Raw genomic sequence first — 11622 nt, 5'->3', positions numbered from 1 at the left:
CTGCCTAATCTAGCATTACCCTGAAGGTTTCCCTTACCATACATCACTCAACCACATACAGACATGTGAAGCTCCTTGCCCAGTGTCCTGTCCCTGGTGTGTGGGCAGCAGTACTAGCCTCCATTGTTCAGGAGACTGACCAAGGCCATGGCCGTGATGCCCCATTCTTCATCATTACTGGGACAAACAATGCTCTGTGATCCCAGGTCCTGCCTACAACAGTTTTCATCCTGCTGTTTCTCTCCACACGGAGGTTTGACATTTTCCTGGGGTGCTCAGCAGGCTGATGTATTCATTACTACATTTACAAGCTTGTTTGGAGGGATGCCAGTAATCTACAGGCCCTTTGTGTCTGTGGGTTTAGCATTCATTGCTACCTTGCAGGTCTGAGGAGATAAACTCAGGATCACAAAGGTCTCTTGTTCTCTACCCTTTGGTCATCTGAGATTATCCTGATGACCTGGAAGGCTAGCTGGAACTATCACAGCCATGGTCATTTCTTCTGATGCATCCGATATTCCCAACGTAAGAAAGCAGAGGGGATGCACAGCCTGGCTTCTTTTAAGGGATGGTTCCACTGTTTTCCTGCAACTTGCTTCGACTCAGGCTCAGAGTTGCTATGTCAAAATTAACACTCGAGTCAAGATATGTCAATATGTGTGGCAGTAAATGTGCAACCATAAACTGGAATTTTAACCAGACAACTAGAGACTCAAAGAGACTCTGAAAATCCTTGAGAGGGAAGCTAGCCCTAAAACTCAGGCTAAGTTGTGCCTATGGCCAGAGCTATGGTGACCACTTACCATTTACATTCTAGGAGTTACTGGCAAAAGAGGGTTGTCCACTGATGTTGTTCATATCCTGAGTCCATTCTGCATTGCAGGGGATCTCTAGTGATTTTAGAGGGCAGGCTTCTGACTAGGCTTGAGGGATGTTTTGCTCAGCATGGAAGAGCTGTTCATGTTATCCTGCTTAACCATGTGACCTGTCTGTAAGAATTGGGCAGCCATCCAAGTCTCAGTAACTTCTCATAGAGAAAAACTGGGACACCTGGTCAAGTGGGTGCAGCTGGCTATGTAAGTCCTGCTTAGATGAGGAAGGGCACTTGGGGGGATGTCTAGTAAGATGGAGACACCCACAGAATAGGGGCATATTGTGAGTTCCAGAGACTTAATATAGGAGGAATTAATATAGGATGAAGTAGGGACTCCAGTGAGGTAGGACATGTCATATTTTGGGAGACCTTAGTGTGGTATGGACACCTGATGGCAGGATACTTCATGAAGTCGGAGACCTTTTGTGAGCCAAGGATACCTCATAAAGTGGGAACTTGTTGTAAAGTCAGTCTTCTCAAGCAAAACATATAGGAGGAATGAGGGAGGTGAAAAAGTCATTTCTATGAATGGGACAGTGATAATCAGGAGTACTACAGCCATCTTGAAGGAGCATGGGAACCAGCCATAGGAGGGAAGACTTCCTAAGAATTGACTTAATTTCAGGTCTCTCCATCCTGCTCCCTACATTTCTGGCAAAGTCAGCTGAAAATATAGAAACCCAAACATCTCCCATGTCTCTAAGCATTGCATCTCACTGGCTGTGTGATCTGGGCCATTTCTCTTGCCATGGATTGCAGCTGAGGTGCAAAATATGTACAAAACTGAGGAAGCTAACACCTCTCCTTGGCTTCATGAGATATTAGGGAATGGACTATGTGTTTTGGGTCTCTGCTATTCAACAATATGGTTGTGAGAATGGATTTTCATAATATTTTAATGGGCTGCTATGGAAAAGACACTTTCCCTTGACAGGGTCAAGGGTATAAATACCAGAAGTAGCACCCTGTCACCGGTGGTAGGCCAGGCTAGGACATTTCAGGTATGATTTTGCCCTCCCATAACACCTGCCAACGTAAGTGGTGTTTAGTGTGTTCATTTTTCTGAACTTCAGTTTTCATCTTTTCTTATCATGTTTCCTGTAGGATGCTAATAGATCGTATCCAGGTGCCCAAGGAATGGGTTGCCCATATAGGGCAGGCTACAGGAAGATCGTTCTGCTTTTCACAGCAGATATTAACATAACAGGGCCTTTGAGGATGTCATTCACCTACTTCCCCTACAGTCACCAAGGCTATACTTTTTACTGCACTCTTCTGCCCACTAAACGTGCTACACAGCTCCAATCCATGAGCTCTAACCCAACTCCGCATACACGTTTGATCATGATCTGTATGATGTCTGAAATAACCTTGGTTTTCTGGACCTGGAGAATTACACAGTAGCTCTTGAGAGTCGATAGCAAGGACAGCAGCCTTATAAACTGATGTTCTTCTATGTGGAAAGACAAATCTTGGACACAGTATGTAGCTGGGCTAGCATGTGTGGACTAACTTGCCTAGACAGACTGAAATTATATATTTACCAAATCTACCAAGTGGAAGTTTGAGCATACCTTGAGTTTAAAATGGATCACTTCAGAACAAGCACCCCTCCACATTTTGTACAATGGTTCATGAGGCATAACTCCTGAGAGGAGTTGGGCTAAAAGTTGAAATGATAAAAACAAACTGTGAAATGGCCATGAACAATCCTGACAATATTTAGAGTCATCCACCTACTATACCTATTTATACCCATTGTTGTTCTCTTGGACCCAAGTGGTCCCCAGCAAAAGTATGAAGCAAACATTTTCAATTTTCCTATCCCAGAGACACAGTTCAGAGAGTTCCAAACATTTGCCCAAGACCACACAATGAAAAAAAAAGTATGAAAAATTTGAATCCAGGTTAGGTTGACCTCCAAACCTATATGTTCTGTATGTTGAGCTCACTCAACTCTCATTAGGGAGTATCTCTTTGGACATAATAGGTACATTCTTCCTAGAACTATGTTACTTAGAGAATGCTTGAAATTATCCCTCTTTTTGTTTGTTTATTTGCTTTGGTTTTCGATTTTTGAAACAGGGTTTCTCCATGAAGCACTCACTGTCCTGGAACTTGCTTTATAGGTTAGGTTGACTTCGATCTCAGAGAGATCTGCCTGCTTCTGCCTCCCAAGGACTGGGACTAAAGACCCCACAGTCAAGCCTGGATGATCTTTTTTTGAGATGAATGCTATCAACTCAGGAAAAGTGATTTTGAAAACATTACGAGTTCAAGGTCAAGGAGAGCAGTGGCACGTGGGAGAGACTAAACTTGTTATTATTCCAGGTAGGAGTTCTTACCTGTACTACACATTGAAATTACCAGGCTGAATTCTAACTAGTTAAGTCAAGATTTCTAGGTCTGTGATGCTAGGATTCTAGAGACTGGGGATATTTTAGGTACTACAGGGAGAACTCCACACAAAGGGTTTCTGTATCCTTTGGTGGTGCTCAATGTGGACATTTATGTAGCCAGGACTGTGTGATTCATGATTCTTGCCCTGCAAGGTCACCCAACCACAGTTTCTTCATGCTGGCTGGCTTTTCTACCAGTAAAGCATGAAGTAAATCATCAAAACAGAGCCAAAACATCACCATTCATCAGAAAGAAAAGTCATAACCAAACAAGCTAAAAGATAATTTTTGTTAAATAATGAACACTCGTAAAACAGCAATGACATGGTATTAAAACATCTGTGATTACTTATTTCTCAGCATTCATCTGGCAACTGAAGCAGCATGAAGCAAGATTTGCACTTAAAAAATGACAAGAAAATAGCCATTCATTTAGTGGACAGAATAAGGCCCATCTCATTTCCGGGATCTCCAGCATTGAAGCTCATGACCAGGATGAACATCCAGGAGTTAAACACCTGGTGTGTCTTCACAGTTCCTTTCCCTCAGGCTCCCGGGGAAAACACTGGGTTTGTTTTTGAGAGGAGCTGTGGCTTCCTCTCCTTTAAGATTAGTGAGGCCCCAGAACTGTGTATTGCTGGGTATCTGCAAGAAGCCTGATGCTCCAAGCTGAGGCAGCGTGCTGGGACTGAGCAAGGCCAGGGTAGGCATTATGCTCCTCTAATTCTGCATTCTCAGACAGGATCCATCTGTGGACAGAGAGACAGAAGATCTCCCAGCAGTTGCTTTCCTTTCTTTCTCAGCCCCACTTATTTCTGACAAGGAAGCCACAAAGATGGGGTACACACAGAGAATTTAAGCGGGCCACAAGCTAGTGATGACATGTCTTCTGCATTCTGCCTATTGCACCATATTCCATAAAAAATAAACATATTTTGACTGTTTGTATATTGCTAATGGGGTGTTAGTCCAGGCACTGGCAGGCTACAGAGCTGGCTTGTCATCCATCCAGTAGACTTTATCCAGGGGCAGCCACTGGGATGGAATCTTTGGAACTTCCATGAGGAAGAATCAGCATTCCTGGCTGCCTGGTGCTCTGCACAGTGCTGAAGATGAAGTTGAAGGATAAAAACAAAGGAAGTCCAGGAGTAGAAGATTCCAGGGCATCATGGAGTTGTCCGGCAATCCCTTGTACTGTACAGTAACACACAGATGTCTCTTCTCTGCCCTCATACATCTGGCTCAGCTCCCCCTCCTTCATGCCAGCCTTTGGAAAGCTCACAGGTGGTTGTTTTTGGAGAGGTAGGCAATGAGGGCAACAGCTACACCCACATAGATGCCAGTTCCAATCGTAATGGACAGCACTGCCAGAAATAGGGCCCTCCGGGAGCTGGTGCTGGCCTGATGGAAGTCTCCTTTGGCCACAGCTTTGTTTGTCTGCAGTTAGCAGAGGAAAAGAAAGGGAGAGTGAACAAGTTAGAATGGCGAGAGTTCCGCTTGTCTCCTTCCCAATCATTAACTTCATTGGGTTACAGACAGGTTCCACCAATACAGGCAAGGACACAGGGGAACAGTATTTATTCTCATAAAGATTAGACTCCAGGTAAGCCTCTAACTTAAGAAAAAAATAACATATAGATGGTGTTTGTCACTGCTCCCCACATGGCAAGTCCCAATTCTCTCATGTCTCAAGGAAGTCATATCTTGACTATCAATGTGAGACCACTAATGTGAAGGCAGGGTCTCAGGAACAATATACCAAGAACAATTTCTAAAGCACATTTCAACCCCTGTAACCCAGCAGAAGCACAGAAGAGGAAACTATTTCTCATTTCCAAGAGAGAAAATTAGAGTGTATTGTTAAATGTATCCCAGAAGGCTCGAGGCACCATTCTTTGGAGTGCTGTGGTACCCTTGATTCCTGACTGCTCCCCACCCCTACTAGGATTGGTAACATTTATCAACTGGTAAAAATATTCTGTATAAGGCCTTCATCTTTGTGCTTGAGCACTGGGTTACATAATGAGACATTGCCTTAGTTGCATTTACGCTTCTTGGGGTCATGAAGTAAAGTGTAATGTAGACAGTAGGTATTGGCTCAGAATCAGTATTTTGAGGCAAACATTGTAGGCCCTTCTCTAACTTAACTCTTCCTTGTTATTTTTCAAAGTTAGGACTAGATACACTAGCCAAGAGGGGCGGGAGCAGGGTATTGTGGGTAGATGCCATTCATTTCCATAAGAACTCTGGAAAAGGTTTTGTTTGCTATAAGATATGAAACTCCTGTGTAAAACATAGTCCTTCTTGTCTGGAGATATGGCTATGGGGATATCTCTATAATGGGTGTCTTGAGGCTAGGGAAAATCCCAGAGGTGATTTCAGAAGCCTGTGTCAATACTGAGGGGCCTCTGAGCCAGTTCTAGAAGCCCCTGCTCTAGAATTGTTGAGGAACACGAGTGTTTGCTATACTTTTGCTGGCTGGGACCCTTTGCTATACTACACATGTTCCTTGATTCAGGAAGTGGAGTACTGTTAGTATAACTTGTAGCACCATGAAGGGACTTCCTGAGTCACATGGCTCATGGACTAGTGGAATGGATGCAGCCAAGACACATGGTCCCCTGTAGCTCTGAGTGATGCCCAAGAAGGCTAATCCTATGAAGAGAGGACACTCTAGTTAGTGTAAAAATACAGCCCACTATTCTGTGGAAACCCCTAACTCACTTTCATGATCATCCCTAACACATCTGTATTTTCTCACTGGCACCACTTTTTAGGGTGAAATCTGTGAAATTTCTGCATTATATGTAAGTACAAGAGACCATACTATTCACTTAATGTAAAAATAATAACATATGTCATGAGCCTTAGGTGGTCAGACTTGGAGATAACGTGAGTTTCCATTTTCCACAATCTCCTGATTCTGATTTAGTGAGATAGGAAATCTGTGATCTGTTCATAAGAACTCACATCTGCCTATGAACCCTTTCTCTGGATACTGACTTCGGAATCTTGAAAACTAGTTGTAGAGAGACTTTGTTATAAGCTCCACCTGTCAAGAAAAATGCTGATGGCTAATGAGCTGAGGCAGGAAATAGGAGGTGGGACACTGGCAAGAAGAGTGAGGATTCTGGGGTAAATATCTTGAGAATAAATGGAGACACAGGGAGGGATTCAGGGGACAAAATGAGCAGGACAAGACCAGGAGACAGGCTGAGGAGATGGATGAACACCAGCAGGTAGGGGAACTTGGAGACACCAAGGGGATGCTGGGGAGACTAGGAGGAAGAGGAGGAAAGCAGGCCAGAACTAAAGGAGAGGTAACTAACTAAGTGGTAGACATAGAAGAGATTGAATGGTTAAATAAGTTAAGATCTAGTCAGGGAATAAGCCAAAATATATGGCCTAGGCATTTAACAATAACTTAGTAGCTTCAGAGTTGTCATTATGGGGGCTGGAGTTGGAAAAGGAAAACTTGGGATTTAAAAATTATTTTTATATCTAGCCTTTATTTTTTTTCCTCCCTCATTTCTTGTCTTGGCATTGAGCTTGAAAGCTAACCATGGACAAGGTTCTTGTGAAGCAGAGTTGAGGGAATTTAAAATGAGAAGCCTCCAAGGACAGCACTAATTAATTAATTAAGCTATAATTAGCTGGGTTTCATTTTATCTTGCAATACTCCCAAACACTCCAATGTCCTATAACATAATTCACTGTAATTGCCCTTCTTGGCATTAACCCCAAACAGCCCTGAGACATCGGCAATCTGCACAGCTTGCCACAGCCTGGTGTTATACCAGCCTGGTAAGCCTGGGATAGGATGGAGGAGGGGAGGCAGAGGAAGCCCAGTGAGGAGGGTGAAATTTATCTAATCAGGACATTTCTGCAGAATCTTCTGAGTGCCACTTCTGTATCTCATCAGAGTTTTACCTGTGGGTACTTATTATGGACCAGGGCCTGTACTTGCCCTGTCCTCTGTCATCAAGAGGAAGCTCAGAATATGCCCATAAGTGGCGGTGGTGATAATGTTGGTGATGTTGGTGGGCAGTCAATAAGTATTAATGGATGGCCAAGTATATAGGTGCTGAAATATCTCCTTCAAAAGCCATGCATACTTTTCCCTTAGTAATTGATCTTTGTTTTTCCAAGGGCAAAAGAAGGGAGTAGCAGTTTCCTCAGTCTTACACTTGAGTTCTGGTCCTGTTCTGAAGGTTCTGAGCATAGGGAGCCAAAGCACTCATACCCAATGTCTCCATGTCTGAGACTCAATGTTATTCCTTCCTTCTCATAGCCTGCCTTAGAACTCGCTCTCTATTTTTCTTCAGTTCTTTAACGTTACTTCCAACTCAGGGTGTGTGACAAGAGGACAGTATAGTAGAAATTGCCAAAGCATCAAGTTGGTAAAGTTAAGCTGTACTTCAACAAGGCACTCAACATTTGCTTTTCCTAGGACCGGAGAGTTCCTGGGGTCTCAGAGCCATGAGAACAGTACATTCATCTCAGAAAGTAGTTAAGTGTGGTTACTATTATGGCTTTCTTCTTGTCCTTTTGGGAAAAGAAATGCCTCTGTCCTAGCTGACAGCATCGGGGTCTAGGACATGTTTATCACTACATATGGAAGTAGGAATACTTGACCTATCTGCAGGTGATGGAGGCAAGACTGTGTGCAAGTACTTTCTTCACAAGAAAGGTTGGCTTAAGTCAAGTAGTCCAGTTGCTCCTGGCCACTCTGTTGAGGAAGGGAAGGAGCAGGGACAAGAGACAGATGCAACCAGTGCCTCCAGGCAACGTAGACAAGATGGGGGTAGGGAAGTTGGTTGGAATGAACGGTGCCTAGAATAATTAAGAACTCTTATTTATCTGTACTCTGTCCTACACAAGAAACTTCTGTGGCAAAAGTGAGTGTTTAGAAAGCCCACCATAAAGCTGGCCTCAAGATATCCTATGGGAGTGGAAATACTTCGTATTTGAATGTGAACTAGCCACTTGCTTGATACCTGACATCACTTATTGCTCTCTGTCCCAGAATAGGCCTCAGCCTTCACAGTTTAGAAATTTGTGCAATGTCCATCATTGGTTCATAAGAAACATGCCCTCTCCTATCTCTCTGGCCATAAGCAAGGCTACTCCATATGTCCCAATTTCTGTGGCTAGAGGTCTGGAAGAATTGGCTTGGCAGTTCTAATTTGAATTTGGTTGTGGTCACTTCACTGTCCTGTAGATGATGTCTACTACCTGGGCTGGAAAAACTTGGAACCTGTTCCCTAGTTTTTCCTGTTCTTTCCTTGTGCTGAGTCTTCAATCTTTCCTCAGGATTCAGCACTCAGATCCCACCTTGCCTCAGTGGCTACTGGCATCCTATTCTTGATTCTTCCTTCAGGTCTTTCTGCCCTCAGTCACCTTCCAGATAGACAACTTGTTCACCTTCACTGTGTCTCAAGATGTTTCTTCTAGGATGTCCAAATGATAGGGCTGCCCCCTATTCCTAAAGCTACTGGGAAACTACTATGTGGTTGTTGGGAGAAAGTAACTAATACTACTACAGAGGCATACACAGGTTGACCACCTGAGACATGCTCTAGATAGAACAGAATCTAATCTCACCCGGCTTTTAAGTATAACCAAATTCAGCCTCCTGAGCTAAGAGACTGAACCTCAAGAGGACCACCACAGGTGGCTTTTCTCTAGTTCTTCCTCTGTTACTTTAGAACCCAGAACTTTGAAAGCCACCAGGCTAAAAATATACTAACCACGAAATACCCCCACCTATCTATATACACCTTCCTGGCCACAAAGATGTTATGAATCACAAAGTCATTAGAAGCCTGGTTAGTTAGCATACCCATTAACATAGTGGGAAAACTATCACTTGCACTTTCTTCAGGGTATTAGGGACAAGATCTCTTGTGTCTGGATGTTTATTTTCCTGCCCTTTAGCTAACATGTTGTAAAAAATGTCTATCATAATACAGAAAGAGCAGCCAGTTTACTAGTCCGGAGTATCAGTGGCTTGCTCTGTACCCTTGCATCTAGAGGAGTAGGGCACAGGGAAGTCTTTAGCTTCACAGTCAGTGCTAGAGCTTCTATATGCTTGAACACTGCACATGTGGATTTCAGCCCACAGATAAATAAACTGGGCCGGAATGATAGCTTAGATTGTAAAGAGCTTGTGTGTTAACATGAGGACCTGAGATCAACCCCTAGTTTGCTGTGGCAGTGTATACCTGAAAATTCAGTGCTGAGAGGCAGAAACCAAAGGATTCTCGGTGCTTGGTGACTAGTTGTCTAGACAAATTACAAGCTCTAGTTTTAGGGAGATACTGTCTCAAAAGTAAATAGAAAGTGCTTGTGGAAGATTTTGGATGCTGACTTCTGCATCTACAAGCTTCTGTACACATATGTGTATGTACACGTCAACATGTGTGTGTCTGTTGTGTGCACACATGCACACACACAACACACACACAACACACACATACAGAGAGAGAGAGAGAAAGAGAGAGAGAGAAAGAGAGAGAGAGAGAGAGAGAGAGAGAGAGAGAGAGAGAGAGAGAGAGACAGGTAGCAGACAGACAGATAGCAGACAGACGTGGAGGGACAGGAGGTACATAATAAGCAACCATACCATAATGCATTCACAGCTGCAAGCACAGTGTATTAGACATAGCTGGAGAGGGAGAGGGAGAGGGAGAGGGAGAGGGAGAGGGAGAGGGAGAAGAAGGAAGTGGAAGGGATAGGGGGAGGGGGAGGGAGGAAAGGGGAGAGAGAGACAGAGACAGAGAGACAGAGAGAGACACAGAGAGAGAGACAGAGAGATGCAGAGAGAAAATTTAAACCATGAGGGGCTGGGCATGCAGAGCCCACTATAAATACTCTGTTTCCTGAGTTAAAAAGCTCCCTTCTTTCCTGTTTGTAAAGATATAAAATACCTTAAAATCAGAGAGCAAAAGTAGCCATTAAGACTCAAGAAAGCAGTTCACCTTATGCATGAATGAAGTGCTATTTCAGCTGAGACAAGCTTTCTGTGGAGGAGCAGAGTGGTTCTGCCAGGATTCCTGCAGAGTCTCCTTGTGGGTCCAGACATTTCCAGATCTAGAGATCTATATAGCTAACCTCACCTAACTTGCCTAATGTCTCCTCTATTTGCTGAAGACCCAGGCCTGTGGGATATCCAACAGATGTAGCGTAGCTTCCCAGGCTGGAATATCCTCTTCTCTCTCTAGTCCCTCCTCCCTCTGCAGTGCATTTGCTGACTTGCTCTTTAACAGGGACTTCAGTTGAAAGTTTCATAGTAGGTTTACAGTCAGATCGTATGGCTTTGTGTTGGTTCCACATTTGGGTAGAGTGAAACTGCTACAGAATGAAAGAAATTGAGGCAATTCTATGGAGTCAGGAAAATTGTCCTGATAACTGCAGAAACTCATGGTCCTAGCGTTTCCACATCCAATGTGTCCACAGACCTGTGTTCAAATTTAAAAATCTCTCAGATGATTCAGACGTCCTGCGACCCTGATATTAGTGGCACCAAGGAAAGCTCACACAGTCTCTTGATGTGGGCAAACTATATTCTCCAAAGCACCTGGTCACTGGTCTTTCGATGGGCAAGTGACCGACCCTATGCTGACATTTCTCTACCTCTAGATTAAAATTTTGATGAGCTGGAGTTTATTTACTAGAAACTGCTTTAGGTTGAGGTTTATGGAAAACTACAATTCTCTCTGAAAGACTGCCCTGCTGCTCTGTCCTTCCAGTAGTCACTATCCTAAGGGGAGAGAGGCAATCAGGCCAGACGCTTCCGTGTTCCATATCACCCACCGATCCAGCCTGCTGGATGTTTATGGAGAGGCCTGAGTCATGTGCAGCGTGAGGGCCTTGGTAGCAAACAATAGATCCCCACCTCCTTGAATTTATGACAAGCTCGGGCAGCCATTGTAATCATCTCTCTGAAAATTATTAGCACTGTAAGTGACTTTAACTGCCCATGTTTCCTCCAGTATGAGTACCTGACTGCTTTACAGTTCTTTGCATTACTACAGACATGCCCATTATTTATTGCCATGTAACCTTCACTGTGCCAGGACAAGGTACCAAGAGCTGTATTACCAGTGGAAGCAGTACAGTGGATCAAATGTGAACCCTGTAAGGTGATGACCCTGAGAGGCAAGCAGTGTTCATTCCAAGCTTAGCTGGCATATATACGATGTTTAAGACAAATGAAGGGCACATGAAAAGCCTATCTACACATATCTACCCATTTGCTACTGCTTAGATGTGAAAATTGAGTAGTTATCTCCATGTGCACTTTCAAACTCCAGGTTTGGGCTAACAGTAAAACTTTTTGCATTCTTG

The 11622-nt window shown here is 43.8% G+C and overlaps 1 protein-coding gene across 9 annotated transcripts in view; it reads right to left on the bottom strand.

Moving 5' to 3' along the window:
* Positions 1 to 3548: 3548 nt before the first annotated feature.
* Positions 3549 to 11622, bottom strand: part of Syndig1 (synapse differentiation inducing 1) — a 166238-nt gene continuing 158164 nt past the window's right edge. For all 9 annotated transcript variants that reach the window (XM_087653363.1, XM_087653362.1, NM_001025020.1 and 6 more), the window contains 1 exon segment: positions 3549 to 4710. In XM_087653363.1, the coding sequence (XP_087509489.1) occupies positions 4552 to 4710 (159 nt within the window). In that variant the 3' untranslated portion in view covers positions 3549 to 4551.

Source organism: Rattus norvegicus, chromosome 3, assembly GCF_021556685.1.
Source record: "Rattus norvegicus strain SHRSP/BbbUtx chromosome 3, alternate assembly SHRSP_T2T, whole genome shotgun sequence".
Lineage (NCBI taxonomy): Eukaryota > Metazoa > Chordata > Mammalia > Rodentia > Muridae > Rattus > Rattus norvegicus.
The sequence above is the reverse complement of the archived record's forward strand: the minus strand, read 5'-3'. Positions and strand labels throughout refer to the sequence as shown.